This window comes from Procambarus clarkii, chromosome 62 (assembly GCF_040958095.1).
Source record: "Procambarus clarkii isolate CNS0578487 chromosome 62, FALCON_Pclarkii_2.0, whole genome shotgun sequence".
Taxonomy (NCBI): Eukaryota; Metazoa; Arthropoda; class Malacostraca; order Decapoda; family Cambaridae; genus Procambarus; species Procambarus clarkii.
In genome coordinates this window covers 22276858-22301888 of record NC_091211.1, presented here as the reverse complement: position 1 = coordinate 22301888, position 25031 = coordinate 22276858, and the positions used below count along the sequence as shown (strand labels likewise).

The 25031-nt window shown below is 43.4% G+C and overlaps 1 protein-coding gene across 2 annotated transcripts; it reads left to right on the top strand.

Annotated features, from left to right (window-relative positions):
• Positions 1-906: 906 nt before the first annotated feature.
• On the top strand, positions 907-23221 carry LOC123766506 (beta-alanine transporter). 2 transcript variants are annotated; one of them, XM_045755715.2, is made up of 12 exons: positions 907-1062; positions 4263-4464; positions 8356-8465; positions 9088-9185; positions 10288-10453; positions 11930-12084; positions 12790-12958; positions 15053-15125; positions 16193-16347; positions 17671-17885; positions 18180-18355; positions 19422-23221. In XM_045755715.2, the coding sequence occupies exons 2-12, from the start codon at positions 4354-4356 to the stop codon at positions 19680-19682; spliced, it is 1689 nt and encodes a 562-aa protein (XP_045611671.2). In that variant the 5' UTR covers positions 907-1062; positions 4263-4353; the 3' UTR covers positions 19683-23221. The 2 variants fall into 2 exon arrangements, with proteins under 2 accessions (XP_045611671.2, XP_045611672.2); XM_045755716.2 differs by having other exon boundaries at positions 950-1062; positions 4260-4464.
• Positions 23222-25031: the final 1810 nt, after the last annotated feature.

The window sequence follows — 25031 nt, the reverse complement described above, 5'->3', positions numbered from 1 at the left end:
ATTAATTCATGAAAACTTGGCTTATTAGGCAAATCGGGCCTTGAATAGTAGGCATAGAAGTGCGTTCTGGCTATTAGGTACGACATATATATATATATATATATATATATATATATATATATATATATATATATATATATATATATATATATATATATATATATATCTCACCACAGAAGCAGTGATGAAGGATAATATAGCCAATGACGACGGAGGGGAGTGTGGTATAAGGAAGCACCATTGTATTAGATGACAAGCAGCTGAAAAGGCGAGACCCAAGAGCAAGAGCCCGGTCCTGCTACATAACTCACCCACCTGGGGGGACAAAGGAGTGAACGAACGGTTGGGCAGCAACTCAGAAATAACATATCTTGCTCTGTACCGTAATCTAAAGTGCTCCCAGTAGATAAGCGTCGGTGTAGATCAAACATCTTGTGTGATCCCCGTAGACAGTGTACTTACAGGTAGTGAGACACAAGCCACATCGTACACCAGACGGACGATGCAGTTTTATTCTACCACAACCTAACCGAACCCAAGTCCACTCAACCTAACTCAACCGAGCTCCTAATATAGCCTAATCTAGGCAAATACATACGGGAATTCCGGGTTTGAATCTCGAGTGGGACAGAAACGGCTAATTTGGAGCGCTTCCTATCACCTAAAGGGCCCCCTGTTCACCCCAGCAGTAAATGGGTACCTACGGATTAGCTTGTTATGGGGGTTGCATCCTGGGAAGAGCCAGTAATTTGACCTTGAATGGGGGGACCTTGATATGACCCTAACATGTATAAATATGAGTGTGTATATACACTGGCTGCCTGTCCCACGACACAATGACCTATCCAAATTATAATATGAAGTCCATGGGTTAGTCTCCAGTGCGCTATGACCATACCCCCGAGCGAGGCCCGGAGGTGCGTGGCGCCAGCTGCGCACGGACCATGACGTGTCCTTCAGTACTCATTACGGAGCCAACAGACGGTCGACACTGCCCTCCCGTCGGCCACTCGACCGTCAGCCTCGCCGAGACGCTGACTGATGTCACTGCTGGTCCACCAGGTTGGTCTTGTGTTGGGCGTGAGGTCTGTCAGCCACTGTTTGTGTTATTAGGGCACCATAACAGCTTATTGACCAACTTAGCAAATGTCGAGTGACTTAATATTTAACAGTCCAGGACTTGATTAGATTCTCAGTGTATGTACACAGTGTGTGTACACCAGTGTATGTACACAGTGTATGTACACAGTGTATGTACACAGTGTATGTACACAGTGTGTGTACACAGTGTGTGTACACAGTGTGTGTATGTACAACTGGGTGAAAACCTCCCAACTGTTTCGTGGTACAGTTGGCTTGGTTCTGCACTTCCTATCAGGAATCCCGAGTTAGATTCCCGGGCGAGTCAGAAATAATTAGGCACTTTCCATTTCGCTTAATTAATGCCTCTGTTTACCTAGCAGTAAATAGGTTCCCGGAAGTTAAACGCCTGTTGTGAGGTTGCAACAGATGCAACTTCAACTGTTGTGAGCTTGCAACAGATGCAACTTCAACTGTTGTGAGCTTGCAACAGATGCAATTTCAACTCTTGTGAGGTTGCAACAGATGCAACTTCAACTGTTGTGAGGTTGCAACAGATGCAACTTCAACTGTTGTGAGCTTGCAACAGATGCAATTTCAACTGTTGTGAGGTTGCAACAGATGCAATTTCAACTGTTGTGAGGTTGCAACAGATGCAACTTCAACTGTTGTGAGCTTGCAACAGATGCAACTTCAACTGTTGTGAGGTTGCAACAGATGCAACTTCAACTGTTGTGAGGTTGCAACAGATGCAACTTCAACTGTTGTGAGGTTGCAACAGATGCAACTTCAACTGTTGTGAGGTTGCAACAGATGCAACTTCAACTGTTGTGAGGTTGCAACAGATGCAACTTCAACTGTTGTGAGGTTGCAACAGATGCAACTTCAACTGTTGTGAGGTTGCAACAGATGCAACTTCAACTGTTGTGAGGTTGCAACAGATGCAACTTCAACTGTTGTGAGGTTGCAACAGATGCAACTTCAACTGTTGTGAGGTTGCAACAGATGCAACTTCAACTGTTGTGAGGTTGCAACATATGCAACTTCAACTGTTGTGAGCTTGCAACAGATGCAACTTCAACTGTTGTGAGGTTGCAACAGATGCAACTTCAACTGTTGTGAGCTTGCAACAGATGCAACTTCAACTGTTGTGAGGTTGCAACAGATGCAACTTCAACTGTTGTGAGGTTGCAACAGATGCAACTTCAACTGTTGTGAGGTTGCAACAGATGCAACTTCAACTGTTGTGAGGTTGCAACAGATGCAACTTCAACTGTTGTGAGGTTGCAACAGATGCAACTTCAACTGTTGTGAGGTTGCAACAGATGCAACTTCAACTGTTGTGAGCTTGCAACAGATGCAACTTCAACTGTTGTGAGGTTGCATCCTGGGAAAGGTCGGTAGTTGAACCTTGGGGAAGACCTCGGTACAAATCAGAAGGGTCTCGGTAGTTCAGTTGGATTCGTTCTCGACGCACATTCGAGAATTCCGGGTTAGAATCCCCGGCGGGGCAGAAATGGTTGGGCACATTTGCTTTCACCTAATGCCGCTGTTCACCTAGCAGCAAGTAGGTACTCAGGGGTTAGTCAGCTTGTTGAGAGGTTGCATCCTGGGCGGGGTCAGTAATTCGACCCTGGTGGTGGTGGTGGGGGGGGGGGGAGGGGGTAAGGGGGATCTCGATAAAAGCCTAACGTGTATCTTGGTTATCTTGAGATGATTTCGGGGCTTTAGTGTCCCCGCGGCCCGGTCCTCGACCAGGCCTCCACCCCCAGGAAGCAGCCCGTGACAGCTGACTAACACCCAGGTACCTATTTTACTGCTAGGTAACAGGGGCATCAGGGTGAAAGAAACTCTGCCCATTGTTTCTCGCCGGCGCCCGGGATCGACCCCGGGACCACAGGATCACAAGTCCAGTGTGCTGTCCGCTCGGCCGACCAGCTCCCGTGTATGAATACACTCAGCCTTCCTGTCCCCCGACAAAACAAATTATACCTGGGACACAGAGCCAGGGGCCAGATTCACGAAGCAGTTACGCAAGTACTTACGAAACCTGTACATCTTTCCTCAATCTTTGACGGCTTTGGTTACATTTATTAAACAGTTTACAAGCATGAAAACTTGCCAATCAACTGTTGTTATTGTTATTAACAGCCTCCTGGTGCTTCGGAGCTCATTAACTGTTTAATAATTGTAAACAAAGCCGCCAAAGATTGAGAAAAGATGTACAGGTTTCGTAAGTACTTGCGTAACTGCTTCGTGAATCTGGCCCCTAGCAGTATTTAATGCGTGTTGTGCCTAAGAGACATATAATTTTTGTTTAGAAACTTTATGACCAAAAAATCAAGGTTTGAAAAATTCCCAATGTGTTTAGGGATTGACCGAGACTCACATTTAGTCCAATGTACATCAGCAGATGATGCAAACTTCCTCTCATACACGTAAAGTCAATTGTGACTTCTGTACTGCCATCATAACTCTGTTGATCGAGTCACAGACTCTGCTAATTGTCAATTTAGTTCATAAATAAAACTACAATTTGGCACTTTTGAATGTGAGAGGATTTAATCGAATCCTGTTAAAATGTGCCGCTGAAATCTTTCTCATATATATATATATATATATATATATATATATATATATATATATATATATATATATATATATAACACACCTTGTTTTGTTTTCTAAGGTTCATATTTTCTAGTTTTTTATATTTAAAACATGTATCACAAAGCGATAAAGTTTATTGTGCACCTCATACTCATCCTGTGAGTGGTGGTTTGTTGTGCACCTTATACTCATCCTGTAAATGGTAGAGTAATGAAGGGTAAGGGAAGGGGTAAGGGGAAGGGGTGAAGGGTAGGGGGAGGTGGTGAAGGAGACGGAAACTTGCAGATGGGGATCCCCAGCAATACCCAGACAGTGATGATGGTTACAGAGATGAAATGGTGTTTTTTCTATTCTGTTTAGCGAGGGACTGTTCTCTACCACACACCAAGCATCTATATAGACTGCAAATGTGCACTAGAATGTAACTACCCATTGAAAGTCACACTTTTTTAATATAATTTTCGACGTGTCTGCCTTCAACATGGGACATAGAATCAACATTCTGGTGAGTTGCACTCTGAACTTTAAAAAAAACAAGACAATAATCAAAGCTATCTTTAAAAAAAAAACAGGAGTAGGTGCAAGGCGGACATTAGGGGTGGCTTGGACGCGTGTCTGCGCAGGCGCAGGACTTGCCCGGGTGCCACGCCCCCTCTAGCTACCATGGCCTTGGACTTCGACGACGTTTTGGAATCGGTTGGGTCCTATGGCTCCTACCAGAGGTGGCTGATTGGGGCCGTCTTCGTTCCAATCTCGTTCTTCGCGGCAGTCACGGTAAGTAGCCAGTATCCATGTAGTGGAAATATATTTACAGTTACCTAGCAGTAAATAGGTACCTGGGTGTTAGTCAGCTGTCACGAACTGCTTCCTGGGGGTGGAGGCCTGGTCGAGGACCGGACCGCGGGGACACTAAAGCCCCGAAATCATCTCAAGATAACCTCAAGATAAACTAAAGATATTCATTCCTTACACCATTACTTAAAAATAATAAAAAAAAAACACACCATGGAAACCCAATCACTACGTTATATGTGTCCATTAAATGCAAGTTTATTGAAGGTCAAATGCAAAATACATTTATTGTTGAGATTATTAAAATGTCATTGAGTGTAATACACTTTTATATTTAAGTTGGAATCGCTTTTTTTCTTGTTATTAATCTTATATGTAAGTTTCAAGTCGATTAGTCATTGGGCAAGGCCGTTCAAGTGATTCATGGTTAGTCAGTCAGGTAGGTAGTCACAGGAAGCCAAAACCAGAAACGAACTACTGTGTTAAACGACATGCTGGATGTTAAACGACCTGTAGGGTGTTAAACGACCTGTAGGGTGTTAAACGACCTGTAGGGTGTTAAACGACCTGTAGGGTGTTAAACAACCTGTAGGGTGTTAAACGACCTGTAGGGTGTTAAACGACCTGTAGGGTGTTAAACGACCTGTAGGGTGTTAAACGACCTGTAGGGTGTTAAACGACCTGTAGGGTGTTAAAGACCTGTAGGGTGTTAAACGACCTGTAGGGTATTAAACGACCTGTAGGGTGTTAAACGACCTGTAGGGTGTTAAACAACCTGTAGGGTGTTAAACAACCTGTAGGTATTAAACGACCTGTAGGGTATTAAACGACCTGTAGGGTGTTAAACGACCTTTAGGCTGTTAAACGACCTGTAGGCTGTTAAACGACCTGTAGGGTGTTAAACGACCTGTAGGGTGTTAAACGACCTGTAGGGTGTTAAACGACCTGTAGGGTGTTAAACGACCTGTAGGGTGTTAAACGACCTGTAGGGTGTTAAACGACCTGTAGGTATTAAACGACCTGTAGGGTATTAAACGACCTGTAGGGTGTTAAACGACCTTTAGGCTGTTAAACGACCTGTAGGCTGTTAAACGACCTGTAGGTATTAAACAACCTGTAGGGTATTAAACGACCTGTAGGGTATTAAACGACCTGTAGGGTGTTAAACGACCTGTAGGGTGTTAAACGACCTGTAGGGTGTTAAACGACCTGTAGGGTATTAAACGACCTGTAGGGTGTTAAACGACCTTTAGGCTGTTAAACGACCTGTAGGTATTAAACAACCTGTAGGGTATTAAACGACCTGTAGGCTGTTAAACTACTTGGTAGTCCTATCACCAGAGAGCTGGTGTAGTGGTATCTATCCAAATTAAAGAAAAAACATAAATGCGTACCAACTTGACCCTTGTGCTATCAGACTCCCCTTGATATGTATCTCCTGAGGATACTACACAGATCTAGTTGTTCAGATAAGTAATGGGGACGAGCCCGTGGCTCTAGTGAGAGGAATGACGGACATGGAAGTTTAGTCTTGTTTGTGTAATTTAAAGTGCATATCAAATATTATTCTACATTGCTTATCTAATCTTGCACAGCGTACCTAGATCCCGTCTCGTGTGTGTGTGTGTGTGTGTGTGTGTGTGTGTGTGTGTGTGTGTGTGTGTGTGTAGTGTGTGTAGTGTGTGTAGTGTGTGTAGTGTGTGTAGTGTGTGTAGTGTGTGTGTGTGTGTGTGTGTGTGTGTGTGTGTGTGTGTGTGTAGTGTGTGTAGTGTGTGTGTGTGTGTGTGTGTGTGTGTGTGTGTGTGTGTGTGTGTGTGTGTGTGTGTATACAACTGTATCAGTGTTGTATGTAGTAATAATACAACCCATCCATCTGAAATGATAGTACTCTTGTAACTATGTGGTCTAAAGTACCAATATGTAGTAATGGAGCCCCAGTAAGTCACATTTTTACTTTTTTGTTTTTATTAACACAATATATTCATTTAGTTTTTATTTTATTTTTATTAACACATTTAGGTACATGTGCATTTGTGCAGCTGCCCTAGACTATATGAAGGGGAGTACAGTGTGTCAAAAAGCTAGCTACGTGATGCTAAAAATCCCCATCACACAGGATGGTTAGTCATACAGAGGCACGTGATAAGTAGTCTGTACTGGCAGACTCTGGGAGCATCATGAGGATATCAACACAAGTGAATAAGGCAGCAGTGATACTAAAAGTCCCAATCTCGCAGGATGATTAGTCATACAGGGCTATAAGCTAAGTAGCCTGCACTGGCAAATTTTGGGTGCATTATGAGGATATCTTCAAGAACACGAGAGTGAATAAAGTAATTACAAAACTCCAGGTGCCTCATGCTCATGAGTCTGAATGGTCTAATAACTGGGCATTCGGTGATGTAGTGCGGGAGATCATGCCGTAGTTCCTGCTCACAGAGTTTGCAACTGGAGTGCTCAGGATTGGGAGATCCATCACCTGTAGCCACCTGCCACAGGTAACGGTAACCTAACCTGATCCTGGCAACCACTGTGTCGCACAGTCTGGTCGACGTTTTGTGCTGACCATAAACATAGGTTTCAGATCTGAACAAATCATAGCTTTTTGTCCAGATTAAGTACTAAAAAAGAACACATTCTGGCGGTCCATTATGACATATTTGTACTTTCGACTTCATAATTACTTTATTATCATTTCAGGAGGATGAGCTGTAATAATTATATCACTGTTGTTTAAACAGCTGTATTGTGTTATTTTCAGGCATTCCACCCATGTATAGTATGTATTATCTTCAGGCATTCCACCCATATATAGTATAATCTTCAGGCATTCCACCCATGTATAGTATGTATTATCTTCAGGCATTCCACCCATATATAGTATAATCTTCAGGCATTCCACCCATGTATAGTATGTATTATCTTCAGGCATTCCACCCATATATAGTATAATCTTCAGGCATTCCACCCATATATAGTATAATCTTCAGGCATTCCACCCATGTATAGCATTATCCACAATTAGGTTAACTAACATACCAAGCATAATGATAACGGTGACAACAGATTGATTAGTTAAAATTATTTCAGGACAAGAGAGAAAACAAATTTGCACCTAATAATTTACTGAACTGTGGTTTCCTCCATTCAATTTTTGTATTTCTTTATTTATATATATACAATTGTTACATTCTTGTAAAGCCACTAGCACTCATAGCGTTTCGAGCAGGTCCTTAATCTCAATTTTCCCTGGAATACGACCAGCCAAATCGTCTTTCAACTAGGTAGCCTATCCAATATTACTCACATATGATCCTAACACACACAATTCCGAGTCTACATAACAGACAAATATTACATATATATGTTTATATTAATTCACACAAGTGCTAGACACCCGAATGCAGTAAATTAACCATTAATTTATCACTAATCCTAATACTGGGATGAGCAAGATGGCAACATCTGAGGCTCTGGGTGCGTGTGGACGCGACCAGTACGTGTCTTTGCCTTTCACTTTATATCAACAAAAATATACTACAGCAATACAATACTGCAGGATCATGTAATCTTCAATATACTATGTAAACACAACTGCACTATGCAACAATTTAGGCTGTGTCTACCCTCTACAACATATAATCCACACCTCTATAGGATAATTTAACATATGAAGTACAAAAGACTATCATCATTATTTTATAATGAGAAGCAATACATGGATCAATGTTTATAACTTGGTAATCTTGCAGCATATTAACATGTATCCAAAACCGTTAAAGGTGCGTGTTATGGGGTAAGGGGTGGAATTAAAGGTTAGGTTATTCACAACAGTTTAAGGCTGAAGAAGTGTGCTTGTACCTTTGGCCACAGATGAACCTGATGCTGTTCCAAGTGGTAGAACCAGATCACTGGTGTTATGTTCCGGAGCCAACCAATACCACTCTCACTAAGGAGGAGTGGAAGGCGCTTACGATACCCAGGTAACACGCTATATAGTCTTACAGTAGTACCCAGGTGAGGTTCTTACAATACCCAGGTAAGGCACTAACGTTACTTAGATATAAGTATCTTAATGTAGCCATTTAAGGCTCTTACAATTCTCTTACTATACTCTTATACTATACTCAGCTTTTGGAATACTCAGGTAAGACTACAATATCCAATTAAGCCTCTGTCAATACCCATGCAAAGTCCTTAACAATACGCAAGTCAGGATTTTACTATACCCCAGTATAGCTTTTTAAGATACGTAAGTAACCCTCTTACGATATTTACGTAAGACTATCGCAATTGGCTTGTTACCATCGTTGTGGGTGAAATGCTACTATCATTAATGGGATAGACTGTCACTGCTGGTCGTGGTGGTGAAGCTTGTAAGCAATTATCAAAACCAAAGACTGGGTGATGCCTCAACCCCCATATATATTCTCTGAACGTTTTTGTATTTCACAACATTATGAAGGAATACACAGTTTAAAATATTAATGATTAAACTTCTACTAAAAATATTATTGTGTTTTCAACTAACAAGTTATAAGGTTACGCACTGATATACCAAACCAAAGAAAATCTATATTATCTAACTTTAATTTTTTCCGCCAGAAACCTTGAGTCGAACACTTACCACAAGTGTGCGATGTACGGGGTCGAGTGGAGCGACAACAACCACACCACCTACGCCATCACTAACGAGACCCGAGGTAAGATTGATTGATTGATGATTGATAAAGATTAAGTCACCCAAGAGGTGGCACGGGCATGAATAGCCCGTAAGTGGTGGCCCTTTTGAGCCATTACCAGTATCAAGAGCTGATACTGGAGATCTGTGGAGGCGCGACTGCACCCTGCGTGACGGGAGATGTCTCCCGTGCCCGAGGTAAGCCGGGTCCACTTACTTATAGCAACCTGGATTGTACCTGGATGGGGTTCTGGGAGTTCTTCTACTCCCCAAGCTCGGCCCGGGGCCATAGGTTTGATTTGGGAGAGCTTGATCCAACAGGCTGTTGATTGGAGGGGCCGCAGGCCCAACACAGTCCGGTTGGTCCGGCACTTCTTGAAGAACCAGTTGTAATTATGGGAATCAATATCATTTGAAGGGAAAATCAGGAGAAACCTAAGCTAACATGAGTGATGAGCACTTTGGGGGGGGGGGGGATGTGAGGACAGGTTAAGAACCGGGATATGAAAAAGAGGGGGAAGGGAATGGTGCCCAACCACTTTGACTCGAGGGGAAAGCGAGGGCGCCGTTTCTTGCAGATCGGCCTTCAATCGTAACTGTCCAAATGGGTGGGCACCATTCCATTCCTCCGGCCTATCTTAAATCCTTATCCTCATATTCCTTCCAAGCACTACAGAGTCCTAACGGTTTTGCTTTCTCCCGATAATTACCTTATCTCCCCATTCTTGAGGCAACTTTGGTGGGCGGCGGTAATCTTATATAAGTGTCGTCTGAAATAACTCGTGTCATCTCATGGAAGGATCAGTGAGAACTATCACTAATGTCACACTCTGTGGAACTGGTGTTAGCATTATGCCCGGGTCACAGGGGTCCGGGGGTCCGGGGTATCAATCTGTCTTCCTACAAAGAACGTCGCATTTTGATCGTATGCGTCACATTAGGCCAAAAATTTGTCGTACTAGAAAATGGAAGCGGCTCGCGAAATTGACGCACTGTCCAGTTTTTCAGTTTCGGGTCCTCTGGTAGGTTGGTATAAAGGCACTTTTAAATTGACCGTTTTCTTGACGTTGAGAAACCTTAGGAGGACGGGCTGATCTATGTCTCACTGGAGGTTGTGTCCGCAGAGTGTAGCAGCGGCTGGGAGCACGACGCGTCGCAGTTCAGCGCCACGGTGGCGACCTCCTTCGGGTGGGTGTGTGAGCGGGCGCGGTACTCCCACCACGTCCTCTCCGTCACCATGGCCGGCAACACCGTCGGCACCTTCTTCCTCCCACTCATCGCCGACAAATAGTGAGTTTATATGAGTCTCCCATCAGCTCTGCTCCACCCAGTTCGTCGTCAGCCGCGACTCGACTCGTGTGGGTCTTAGCAGAAGTAACTATAAACTTTACATAAACGCCGATGAAATTATTTATTTTTCTAGTGTTTTGTTAATATATATTTGCTATTTTCTTTTGGAATTTACTTGCCGGCCATAAAACTTTAAGGAGAGTCTATAGTGCCTCACTATTGGCACTGAGGCTTATAATTAGGGACAATATGGCCCTGAAGTGTGAAACGATGGTTTATAGGTATCTTCACAATTGACCCTAAAATCTGATGAAATGACCCTGAAGCCTGAGTCTACTACACTCTTATACTGTTCGACTTTAAGGCTTGGATGGATGACACAAGCGCCTCGGTGTTGGTTATAAAGCCTGGCACTGTTGGGGCAGCTGAGGGTGCCAACACTATTGACCCTAAAGACTTGAAGTTGCAGCTGAGGGTGCCACACTATCCTGACACCTGCAGGGTCACTATAGGGGTCTCAAGCCAAACAATGAGAGCACACATCCGCTCGGAATAAAGGAAGCAGGATATTGGGATTAATTATAGAAGCATTACCAACAATTGAATAATATCCTTAAGATTTATCACCTCTGTCTTAGACCTGTTTTATGAAGATAATTAATAAAAACTTACACTTTCCGAACAGACGAAGAGTAAGGGGCGACATGATTTAAGTATATTAGTAGATAAAACCGTATAATAGAGCGGGAATATACAAAAAAAGTTATGAATATATCAACACAAAATAGACCACGAAACAATAGATATATCCTGGATAAGTTTTGATTCAGGAAAGACTTGGAAAAATAATGGTTTGAAAATAGGGTTTTTCATATATAGAGTAAATTACCGGATGACAAGATCAACGTGGAATGGCCATGTGGTTTGAAGCGTAGATTAGATATATATGAAATCACAGTAGCTTGACATATCTTCAAAGAAAATCTTTTTGAGCAGGGCGGTGGAATCCAACCAAAGATTTTCCTCGTGTACGAATTTGTGTGCATATAAATTGGAACTGCCTCGTATGGGCCAACAAACCCTTCTGCAGGGTCCTTAATATTATTATGTTCTTAAGACTTACTGTCACCAATGAAGATAGAAAGTCTTCTAACGTCTTCTAAGATAGTAAGATAGTAAGTCTTCTAACTTCTTCTAAGATAGTAAGTCTTCTAACTTCTTCTGAGATAGTAAGTCTTCTAACTTCTTCTGAGATAGTAAGTCTTCTAACTTCTTCTGAGATAGTAAGTCTTCTAACGTCTTCTGAGATAGTAAGTCTTCTAACTTCTTCTAAGATAGTAAGTCTTCTAACTTCTTCTGAGATAGTAAGTCTTCTAACTTCTTCTAGGATAGTAAGTCTTCTAACTTCTTCTGAGATAGTAAGTCTTCTAACGTCTTCTAAGATAGTAAGTCGTCTAACTCTTATGTCTTCTACAGCCTGGGGCGGAAGAAAGTGTTCTTCCTGTCTCTGGCCATCCACGTCGTCTTCACCATCTCCTACATCTGGGTCTCCCACATCGGCCTACACCTCGCACTCCGCTTCTTTCAGGGACTCAGCTTTGAGACTTACTACCTCATGCCTTACATTATCGGTAAGTCTTCACCTCTTGTGTCGCTGGTAACTATACCTCTTGTGGTACGGGGTCAGGAGCTATACCTCTTGTGGTACGGGGTCAGGAGCTATACCTCTTGTGGTACGGGGTCAGGAGCTATACCTCTTGTGGTACGGGGTCAGGAGCTATACCTCTTGTGGTACGGGGTCAGGAGCTATACCTCTTGTGGTACGGGGTCAGGAGCTATACCTCTTGTGGTACGGGGTCAGGAGCTATACCTCTTGGGGTACGGGGTCAGGAGCTATACCTCTTGTGGTACGGGGTCAAGAGCTATACCTCTTGTGGTACGGGGTCAGGAGCTATACCTCTTGTGGCACGTCGCTAGTAACTACCTCTTGTACCCAGGTAGGTACAGGAATAGACTACTTCTGATTTCTCTTAGCAGGCTGAGAACTTTTCGCTTCCCACTGCTCATGGTAAGTCTTACTTTCTAGTTTTCCCTGGAATATGACCAGGATATCGATTAATAACCAGGTATGCAATTATCGCTGGGTGAACAGAGACGAACATTTTAAAGATTGATGTCTAGTCAAACTTCCCCGGCCAGGACTCGAACCCAGAACCAAATTGCCGGCAAGGCGTGCTATGGTGCGTCATGTGCTGCGTCTCAGTAACTATACATCTTGCTTCACTCCCTTGTGTGTAAAAACAAAGCTTCCACACCTCCCCCTTCCTCTTCTCCAGTCCTAGAGATGATACCTCCAGAGAAGAGAGCCGTGGCTACAATGTATTCCTTCGTGTCCTGGACCCTCGGCATGTGCTTCACGGCGCTGGTGGCGTGGCTCCTGCCCCAGTGGCAGTACCTCGCCTTCCTCTCCTGCGTCCCTTCCATCGTCGGCTTCTTGTATTGGAGGTACGTTGTCTGTTCATTGCATCTATCCGGGCCAACAGGGACGGATACAAGTGACATCTTACACAAGATGGTCTGCCAAATGACTTTAAAACCTATTTAAACTTATCTAGCCTAATATAGCCTAACTCAAAGGAGCCTAACTTATTACCTTGCCTAAGGTAATATATCCTAACCTAATGAATATACTGTTTTTGGCAATCAGAAAACGAGCTTTGTCGAACGGTTTGTGCACGAATATAGCCACTTGGAGAAAGACAAGAGGCATAGTCATTTGCCTTCTGTATATGCAGTGCTGATTATTCTATGGAAATTACGTCAATTTCTTCTTTGGGCGCAATTCAGATGTTAAAACAAGTTTCTCGTTTGTATTTACTAGAACTTTAAGAATTACAAGCCCTAAGTTCTTTGATGAGGAATTGTAACATTTATTTTTAGTTGATTGTAACTTGGGGTGTACTTTTTATTTTAGGTTTACCGGAAGAGAAAGAAACACGTTTAATCGGAGTAATATATAGGATTCTAAGTAACTTAAAGTATCCTAATCTATTTAAATATGACAATTTATGACCTCGACTTAGCTAATCCAATAAATATAGCTTAGTCTTACCTTCCAGCAATCTGTCTTCTTACAAATTGCGTCTGAATTTGGCCGTTTGCCCGTATGGCCGAAAAGGGACATAATTTTCAATTAAAAATAATTGAAAATAAATTTTGGATTTTTGTTTTCCAAAACAGCAAGTTAAGGGTCCTCTGGTAGGTTAGGAGGGCTGGAAGTTCTCCTAAGGTTTCAAAACGTCATGAAAACCGTTAATTGAAAGTTTCCTCTCCTAACCTAACCGAGTAAGCCAGAGGATGAGTCACAATAACGTGGTTAAATTATGTTGACCAGACCACACACTAGAAGGTGAAGGGACGACGACGTTTCGATCCGTCCTGGACCATTCTCAATCGACTTGAGAATGGTCCAGGACGGACCGAAACGTCGTCGTCCCTTCACCTTCTAGTGTGTGGTCTGGTCAACAAGCCGGAGGACTCAAAACAGTAAACGGAACAGTACGTCACTTTCGTGAGCCGATTTAATTTCAAATCACATCCATTTTTGGCCATAGCGCGCATACGAGCGAAAAGCGACGTTATTTTAAAAGGACGGGTTGTTTAATACCACTACTGTAGCCTACTGCCCAACCACAAGCCTACTTTACATCTGGACATAGCCCAAGAGCCAAAATAACCTTGATGTATATACACACAGAGACACAGAATACAACTCTCGGTGTACATAATCCCTTGCCACTCTGGTGATTTATTTTCATTTAATAATGTAGTTCGTCCTGATGTCATGGCTGGCTGTGGGCTGCTTGCGCCCTCCTGCTGTTGCACAGGAAATGGCTCGTTTGCTCGAGTGCTGGTCAGCTATAGCTGCCTCGCCAGCTGCTTCTTTATATATGATAAACTTAGATATCATTCAATTTGCTTGAAATTGTCCCACTGAAGAAAACATGCACACATCAGTACGTACAAATAAGGGAAGTGACACCTAACGGGGTTGAAGAGGTAGCTACCTAGCTACCTAACTACGGAAAGGTAGCTACCTACTTACCCTGCTACGGAGAGGTAGCTACCTACTTACCTGCTACCCAGGCCCGGGTTTGTAGTTTTAAAACCCCTGGTGGATTAAAACAAAACATTTGTTGGTCTTTGCCACATCTGACAACACATGCAACATCTGCTCGGTTCTTATTAGAAGCTACTGTTTGTTCACTACATCTTTATTTCCCCTTAAATCGTATTGACAGATATTGAAAATATTGTTTAATGGAATGGTTTAATCGTACACAAAATGATTCAACAAGATACGTTTTCTGATTGTTAAAATCGTACACAGTGTATCGTTCCGTTAAATTGTATTAACGGAGATTAGGTTGTGTTAGGCTCCGTTAGGATGGGTTAGATTAGGTTAAGTTAGGTTGGGTTCGGTTAGATTGGGTTTGTATAAAGATCAGCGATGACATAGAGGAGTGCATATATATTGATCAGATCTTCGACTGTGCTCTAATGAAGGCGTGTAATGTGGTGTGTGTCTGGGTTCTGCAGGTACCTACCTGAGTCGCCTCGGTGGCTTCTGTCCAAGGGCCAGCTGCAGCAGTGTTCTGACATCCTGATGGAGGTACGTCCTGGCCTCACCTGCCTGCACTGACAGGATGTACCTCTAGGACTCCTGCTTCCTGCTTTCTAGGACACCTCTCTCCTGCACGTTAGGACACCTTTCTCCTGCACGTTAGGACACCTCTCTCTTGCACGTTAGGACGCCTCTCTCCTGCCCCAAAATATTATCAATAGAGTTTCTTGCTTCTTTCCTGTACCTCCTCAGTTGGGGTTCCTTCCATATCTCACAGAAGTTTTCCATTAAGTTCTCCCATCTCAGACCATTTTCATTAGGTTAACTTTCCCTTTTTCAAAAATATTTTGCTTTTGCTCCATCTCCCTCCCTCCCTCCCTCTAACTCCATCCTTAAGGTTTCTACCAAATGCCACATTGTTGATTGATGAAGATTGTCACCCAAGAGGTGGCACGGGTATGGGTTGCCCGTAAGTGCCACGTAGTTATTCCGATAATATATATATGGACGTCCTAAGAACTCAAATTAGAGATCCAACTCCTTTCCCCCATTGCTTTTTCTGTCGGGGTCATTCCGCGGAACGCCTTCCTAAGGGTTTTAATCCCTTATCTCTTAGAATGCCAACCTTTTTCCACAAAAATTTCCCTGTTTTACGCCTCTCTGTTTGCGGTGAAATGTGATTTATTTAAGATTGTGATTTATAAAACACCTGATGTGACTATATACATGACAACACCGGACGGCCCAGCACGTGACACAACACCTGACACCCCCAATATGTAACACAACACCGGACGGCCCAGCACGTGACACAACACCTGACACCCCCAATATATGACACAACACCTGTAGTAATATAATCTGACACCCTAGGCATCTGACAATCTCATTACGATAAAAATAAAGTGTGCATCACATAACTCTATTGAACCATTACTTCCAACTTATTAAACTTTGTGTGTTCATCTATACAGAAAATAAAGAACACACACACACACACACACACACACACACACACACACACACACACACACACACACACACACACACACACACACACACACACACACACACACACAACACACACTCTAATACGTGCGTGTATTGCTCTGCAGGTCGCCCGTGTCAACGGCACTACGAAGGTCTCTGGCCAGCATCTGGAATCCGACCTGAGGGACCTAATGTTGACGCAGCCGCAAGCGGTTCCTCTGACCCACGCCTGCGCCTACCCCAAGCTCCGGCTCCGGGCCGTCCTCCTCTTCATAATGGCGTGTGTGTCTTTTCTAGCAACATCCTGTCCCCCGTCCTCATTACTCAGGCTTCCTCTATCACTCCCTTACCCTTTGGAGTAAGGGAGTGAAAGAGAAAGCTTCCTCCCTTCCTCTCTCACTCCCTCACTCTCTGTCTCCATCACTCCCGTCCTCTTTTACCCTCCCCCCTTCCCTCTCTTCCTTTTCTTACCTCTGGTATCCCTTTTCTCTGTTACCTTTGGCATCCCTTTCATTCCTTCCTGGCACCCTTCCACTAGCAAATTTTGGATAGTGGGGGACGGATCTGTCTTGGGGGACGACCGCTGGTATAACAAGCCTTGCCTGAGGACGGGATGCAAATGGTTGAGGGGGGTCCTATTACCTGATGCCTCTGTTCACCTAGCAGTATATAGTTAGCTTTTTGTGGGGTTGCGTCTTGGGAAAAGTTTAGTATTTCGACCATGTAGAGACCTAGATATAAGTCTAACATGTATATATACACTGGCTGCCTCGATACAATGAACTATTCGTATAAACAGATCCTGTCTTACATAAGAGATCCCTCTCTTACACAACAGATCTCTCTCTTACACAACAGGTCCCTCTCTTACACAACAGATCCCTCTCTTACACAACAGATCCCTCTCTTACATAACAGATCCCTCTCTTACACAACAGATCCCTCTCTTACACAACAGATCCCTCTCTTACACAACAGATCCCTCTCTTACACAACAGATCCCTCTCTTACACAACAGATCCCTCTCTTACATAAACAGATCCCTCTCTTACACAACAGATCCCTCTCTTACACAACAGATCCCTCTCTTACATAAGAGATCCCTCTCTTACACAACAGATCCCTCTCTTACACAACAGATCCCTCTCTTACACAACAGATCCCTCTCTTACACAACAGATCCCTCTCTTACATAAACAGATCCCTCTCTTACACAACAGATCCCTCTCTTACACAACAGATCCCTCTCTTACATAAACAGATCCCTCTCTTACACAACAGATCCCTCTCTTACATAAGAGATCCCTCTCTTACACAACAGATCCCTCTCTTACACAACAGATCCCTCTCTTACACAACAGATCCCTCTCTTACACAACAGATCCCTCTCTTACATAAACAGATCCCTCTCTTACACAACAGATCCCTCTCTTACACAACAGATCCCTCTCTTACATAAACAGATCCCTCTCTTACACAACAGATCCCTCTCTTACACAACAGATCCCTCTCTTACATAAACAGATCCCTCTCTTACACAACAGATCCCTCTCTTACACAACAGGTCCCTCTAACATAAACAAAACCGTGTTTACGTCTGCAGGTACTGCATGTTCGTGGTGTACGGAGTGCTTATGCTCGGGATCAACGTGATGCCCAGCAACTATTTTCTCAGCCACTTCATACTGTCGGCGTCGGAGCTGCCCAGCAACGTCCTGGGCTGGCTCATCACACACTACCTGGGCCGACGGTTCATGTGCTTCATCACGTACCTCCTCGCCGCGGTCTTCGCCGTCGTCGCCACCTACTGTGTCCACGGTAACCTCGCCTTGCTCCTTCTCTCTCTCTCTCTCTCTCTCTCTCTCTCTCTCTCTCTCTCTCTCTCTCTCTCTCTCTCTCTCTCTCTCTCTCTCTCTCAACGGGGATTCTAAATTGCCATCCAGCCTAATGTTTACATTCCTAAACCACTTTGCAACCTGCTGTTTACATTCTTATATCCCCTTGCACTCTGTTGTTTATATTCCTTTATCACCTTGCAACCTGCTACATCACTTGCTGTTCTTGGAGAGCGAGACAGAGGGAAGCCTCCCACTACATCTTCCACTGTTGCAGATGAGTGGCTGCTGATGTCGGTAGTGGCGATGGTGAAGCTGCTGGCCACTCAGGGCCTCTACGTGGTCTTCCTCATGGCCTCGGAGATCTTCCCCACGCCCATCAGGACCTCCGGCTACGGCATCACCATCGTCTTCGGGATGCTGGCCATGGTCGTGTCTCCCTATATCCTGCATGTATGTATCCTCTTTGTGTCGTAGTCACTACGTGCGTAATTGTTTACTTTCTTCTGGATCGGGGAGGGAGAGAGAGAGAGAGAGAGAGAGAGAGAGAGAGAGAGAGAGAGAGAGAGAGAGAGAGAGAGAGAGAGAGAGAGAGAGAGAGAGAGAGAGAGAGAGAGAGAAAAGTGGTAGTTGAACAATTCTTTCTTTACACACCAATAAGAACAGAGCCGATCTGACGATCGGGTCTGTATATCAGTTTACTTCACAAGATTACAGTATTCAAGTGTGACAACTGTGTAAAGTTCATTTTATATTATTATGAAGAAATATTGACTGAACCTAAAATGTAGATGGAATATAGAAAGGCAATATTAACATGCTGTGATAATTAGCACACTGGCACATGAATGGCAAATTAAGCATACTGTGGCAGGTATGCTGAGCGTGGTAGGCATACTACTGACTCCCTGAGAAGTATGCTTGACAATTTCAGTATTCTTGACAACCTGGGTAGGTATGATTGATAGTGCCAGTATGCCTGACCACCTGAGACACACGTGCAAGGTGTCATGGGCGGTGTCATATATGTCATGGCCTCATTTTTGTATTTGTGTTACAAATATAGGGTTTAGAGCACTCTGTGTAGCGTCTGAGGAATGCTTTGGTTATCCTTGTTTTACTGCTTAGTTTTTTGGTATAACCAAATATCAATTCGCTGTAATTTCTTGATCAATCAGATGATTTAAGACTCTCACCTCAGACTCTACGAGACTGAGAAATTTCACTGCACTGCGGAAACAAATGTATGAATATAAATCATATTTTTTCAGCTCAATTAATGATTTCCTCAACAACTTTAATCCTCCGTGATGATCATATGATTTGTCTGCATAGAATGTTATCACAACGTGATTGAAAATCAGAAACCCAACCTACACATTTGAGAGGAAGGCGGCGACGTTCCTCCCTTCATAAGGGTGCAGGATGAACCGAAACGTCGCCACTTTATTTTCATCTGTGTGTGGGTTGGGTTTTACTAATTTTTAGGTTCTTGACTGAATAGTGAATATGCTTTCAGTCAACCTTCGGACCGGCCTTCCAGTACTGGGTGATGGTGGTGTTGTCGTTGGTGTCGTTGCTGGCATCCATATTCTTGCCAGAGACCTTGGGCTTGCCGCTACCCCAGACCTTCCAAGAGGCGGAGGACCTGGGCGCTGGACGGCCCTTCACCGCCTGGGTTCACCACTGGAACCAACACAAGTACCCGCCACACGCGTCCTCGCGTCCCAACGCCTGCTGCCCGGAGGAGCTCGACGAATTGACAACGAAGAAATTATAGATATTTGTGACCCGTAATCACACATAATCACGCTTAACCAAATGGGGGATGTGATAGGCCTGTTAAGAAAGGCTTACACTCAAATCAGAGATGCGATAGTCTTTTTTTTTTTTTTAGACGTGATTGTATTAAAAGGGGGGGAACTGAAGAAAGCCTATTGGCCTATACGAGGCAGCTCCTATTTACATCCAACTAAACTAATTCACACATGTCTAACCTTCTCTTGAAACAACCTAACGATCCTACGTCTATCTTACCCGGTAATTTGTTCCATAAATTAACTATACACCTATTTCCAAAACCTCGTTAACCAGCATGTTTTTTTTTTTTTAAATCTGAACTTGTTCCAATTTTAGACACCCGACCCACAATTTTGAAAATAAAGAAATTGATTAAGTTTCGGTCCACCCTGGACCATTACCAAGTCCCACGGCATGCTAATGGTCCAGGACGGACCGAAACGTCGACAGTTCATTTGTTTTCAGATATGTATTCACCTAGTTGTGCTTGCGGGGGGGGGAGGAGGGGACCCGCCAAACACACAACGAAACTACGACGTTGGTACAACGTTCGAACAAGTTTTAACACCTCCTAACCAGTTATAACAACCAATATAGCAAGTTGTAACAACGTTCTAATACGTCATAAACACGTTAAGCCAAAATGTAACAACTTTATTACAAGTTGTAACAAGCGGAAAATAGAGACAGTTTCGGTTTGTGTTTCCAGGGGAGGGGTTGGGCTTCGGCTCCTTGGTTCCGATGTGTGGGTTGGGTGTCTTGTTTTCATTCACGCTGCTGTCACTATCTTTTTCATCCATTTGTATCCATTAATTCGTGTTCTGTTTTCCTATATTAATCCTAATCACATCCATTTTGTTTTACCCCTTCATCTACTTGTGCACTTCAATTATAACATCCTTACTTCGCCTTTTGAAATAATATAAGTTAAGCTTTCTTAATCTCTTTCTTTTCATTAGCGAGGGTTCTAATTCATGGAATTATCCTTGTCAATTTTAAATACACATTCAAGGGAATTTCTGTCCATTACATAGTACGGTGTCCGAAACTGAGCTGCCAATTACGGGCTATTCATGGCCGTGCCACCTTTTGGGTGGCTTAATCTTTATCAATTACTGAGCTGCGTAATCTAAATAAGGAAAACAGGAGTAAGATAAAGCTGGAAAATAATGCAAAAATTTGGTTTCGTGTTAAGCTTAAGACCTATCAACTACCTGAGAGCTGTTAAAGACTCCCCAGCGAGTATACTTCAGTCCTATCTTGAGATCTTGAGGTTATCTTGAGATGATTTCGGGGCTTTAGTGTCCCCGCGGCGCGGTCCTCGACCAGGCCTCCACCCCCCAGGAAGCAGCCCGTGACAGCTGACTAACTCCCAGGTACCTATTTACTGCTAGGTAACAGGGGCATTCAGGGTGAAAGAAACTTTGCCCATTTGTTTCTGCCTCGTGCGGGAATCGAACCCGCGCCACAGAATTACGAGTCCTGCGCGCTATCCACCAGGCTACGAGGTCCTGGACATAGTTCAAGGCTAAAGTATATTCTCATTGTTTATACTCTAAGAAGATGGGTATATCTCAGTGTATATTTCCTCTTGATTATATATCCTTCTGCTTCTTGAAGTGAATCCCAGAATCCTTTTGTCTTATTCCGTATTAATCATGACACTTTTTTTTTATTTAATTTTACCATCGCACAGTTGATATCTGGTTATCATGACCTAGTCTCAGAACTTTCCATATATCAGCTTATCTAAAGATCTCTCAAAGTCCTCTTGGAGCTGTTTGGAATCTTTCTATTATATTTCCTTCCCTATTTTTGTATCGTTTTATATCTTCGTCATATATATTTTTTAATTCCTCCGTTTTCTTTTAAATAAAAAATTAACTTTGGCTAACCCACAGCCCCCCCCCCTTCCCTCCTCCTCGAATACAGAGTGCTTCTTCCCTTCTAGTGAGCTTTACATGTGGGATATTATCCAAGGAGTTTATGCAAGTTACGGTATAGAATGTCGCAGTCCTCTCCACTGTCAATTTCTTGAGATTTGGTGGAAACTAATGAGAATTTTTTTTAAACCAATCCAATATTCTCCTACGATAGACATGAAGCTAATTGGCTGATAGATTACTGCACGTAATCTGTCTTCATAAATCAGCAGCACATATGTAATACTCCACGATTAATGTACTCCATTTGACTCCAATACTTCATTGAATATGCAAGACATTGGTTTAATACGCTAGGCTTTTACTTTCTTCAAGGACCTCTGGTAAATACTCCGTCTGGTCTTGAGGATCTGGACCGTCTGGATCATTTAGATATTCTGTTAACAGCTTCTTCCCCGGTAACTGTTCAACTAGTTAACTACTCCTAAGCACCATTTACACCGGTTTGCTCAGCTACAGGTATATTATCGTGTTGTTGACCAGACCACACACTAGAAAGTGAAGGGACGACCACGTTTCGATTCGTCCTAAACCATTCTCAAGTCGATTGCCCCTTCACCTTCTAGTGTGTGTAGTCTAGTCAACATACTTCAGCCACGTTATTGTGACTCATCGCCTGCACATTATCATGTTCTTTTCTTCGTAAATACAAGGACAAAGTACTTATTTAGAATACCACACACACATTTCTTTGTTATTATCAGTTGCCAGATCTGTCTCGTTCTTCAGTGGCCCAGTGTTCTACTCGATCACAGTCTCGTATATCTGAAAGAATCTTTTAGGATCTGTCGTTATCTGCTCTGCTATATGTTCCTCATACTTCATTTTAGCTTATTTCATTGCAGTCACTGGTTTTGATTCATTCAATTTGGACACGTTAATCATAGTAATTTTTCAGGCCTCGTATGGATCAGTTAGCTTTTTAAATTCCTTATCTATTTTATGGTCTGTCAAGGCGTTTAAAATGTTGCTTCAGGATGTTGACCAGACCACACACTAGAAGGTGAAAAGACGACGACGTTTCGGTCCGTCCTGGACCATTCTCAAGTCGATTGAGAACAATCACAATCGACTTGAGAATGGTCCAGGACGGACCGAAACGTCGTCGTCCCTTCACCTTCAAGTGTGTGGTCTTATGTATGACCCTCTGTCCTGCGTGACAGTGAATACTAGCATTAACCTCAATTTAATAAGACTATCAAAATCCTCAGATTAGGCAAAATTGTAATTAATTTTGTCAATAAAGATGTTAATAATAATAATTGTGTGGTCTGGTCAACATTCTTCAGCCACGTTATTGTGACTCGTCGCCTTGCTTCAGGATTCCTCACAGCAGAGTTCCTCGTAAGATCAACAGCGCCTTTATGTTGTATACCCCAGTTCTCAAGACTCCTCCTGTAGGAACCTCCATGGAGCCTCCTGTAGGAACCTCCATGGAGCCTCCTGTAGGAACCTCCATGGAGCCTCACAACATCCCTAGGCTCTGAGCTCGGCCTCCCAGCGACGGTGATCTTCGCGGTGAAAGAATATTAAATTGAATCCGTGGAAATAAAAACAAATGTATTCAGAGACTTTGGCTGTTGTCTTTTATACCACTCCTCACTGGAAGTCGCCCTTAATATAATACATTCGTGTCTTTAACTGATTTTATCGAGATAAATGATGCATGCTCGATTTTTTGCATATTTTTAAGGGGTTATTTTGAGACTGGTCTCCAGCAACAGGCTCTCATATGACATACATTCTGTTGGATATTCATTAAAATAATGTTTGGGAGAATATTGAAGCCAATACTGAGTGTTGGGAGACGTGCAAACCAGAGCTACCCACAGCTAATTTCCTTAGCTGGCGGTTGTCCAATTAGATTCCGTCAATGTTGTTGGTTGAGGGGCGACGACCATCGAGGGATCGGATGCGCCCGGTGTCCGATCGCTCGATTCGATTCGATCCGATCCGTCTGATTCATTGACAGAATGAGCCATTCTGTCCTCAGGATGCAACCCCACAACAAGGAGACTAACTCATGGGTACCTATTTACTGCGAGGTGGACAGGGGCATTAGGTGATACCAAACGCTCAGAGAACCGAGTCAAGAACTCGCAATATGCTAATGTATATAATAATATTAATTTATATTTGAGAAAATCCCTGTTTTTAATAAACAGAATGTAAAAAAATATGAATGCGTCTGTGGGGTTGACCGCTGGATGGAATGGACTTGCTCTGAGGACGAGTTGTACTACTGGGACCTTAAATACTAATTTAATACCAGAGCTTTCTGGCATTTTTTACTTTTCCTTGAACCCGATGCCTCTGTATACTTAGTAGTAAATAAGTACCTGGGAGTTAGGGAAATGGAACACAGCACCGCTCCTGTGCCAGGTAAGTCCACTACGGGCTCACCATAGCCCGTGCTACTTGGAACTTGTTCCGAGTAGCTAAATCTATAACAACAACATAGGGAAATGGGTTGGATCCTGGGGATGTATAGTCAGTTGTGGCTAGGTGAACCAACTCGTTAAGCAGACCAACCTAGGGCATCCTACCCCTGAATGTTATGCAAATGCAGCTAGTAATGGAAATTGGGCTGAAAGCATTCTCTTGATTTGTCTTGGGAATTGGAATGATTAAACTGTTGGTCCAAAAGGTAGGAAGTTCTCAAGTAACATAGCTCATATTATACAGCTCAAGAAGGGGTTTCCCTGGTTCTAAATGGTTAGTGTGCAGGGTAAGAAAGGTGGTGATGCAATGATGCACACTCCTTCCATGCACGAGGCCATATATCTGGGGGGATAGCGTGGTTCTTATTCTATGGAGGTTATCTTGAGATGATTTCGGGGCTTTTAGTGTCCCCGCGGCTCGGTCCTCGACCAGGCCTCCACCCCCAGGAAGCAGCCCGTGACAGCTGACTAACACCCAGGTACCTATTTTACTGCTAGGTAAGAGGGGCATAGGGTGAAAGAAACTCTGCCCATTGTTTCTCGCCGGCGCCTGGGATCGAACCCAGGACCACAGGATCACAAGTCGAGCGTGCTGTCCGCTCGGCCGACCGGCTCCCTGGAGGAGACGGTTTATGACCCTTATAAACTGTGTCAACTAAATTGTTCGCACACCCCTCGTCACTATGCGATGGCATGTGAGAAGATACGTGAATTAAGACACAGTTCAATAACAAATGTTCCAGAGATGTGTAAATATTTCATTGACAATGATCTGCTACCAGAAATCTTAGCTAAATATCCCCAGTGTGCTAACAGTAGGTAGTAACCGAGTGATTGTAACCTATCCACCGCTGCCCACTGGATGGGGGGCGGTGTGCAGGACAAACATATCAATTATGACACTAGCTCTCCACATATGTCAGTTGCTTAATTTCGAAACTACTT

Excerpts from the sequence above, each read along its gene's own strand:
- LOC123766506 (XM_045755715.2), top strand. The coding sequence starts at position 4,354 with ATGGCCTTGGACTTCGACGACGTTTTGGAATCGGTTGGGTCCTATGGC. Across the intron at positions 8,466-9,087 it reads AAGGCGCTTACGATACCCAG|AAACCTTGAGTCGAACACTT; the intron begins GTAACACGCTAT and ends TTTTTCCGCCAG. Across the intron at positions 18,356-19,421 it reads TGTCTCCCTATATCCTGCAT|TCAACCTTCGGACCGGCCTT; the intron begins GTATGTATCCTC and ends ATATGCTTTCAG.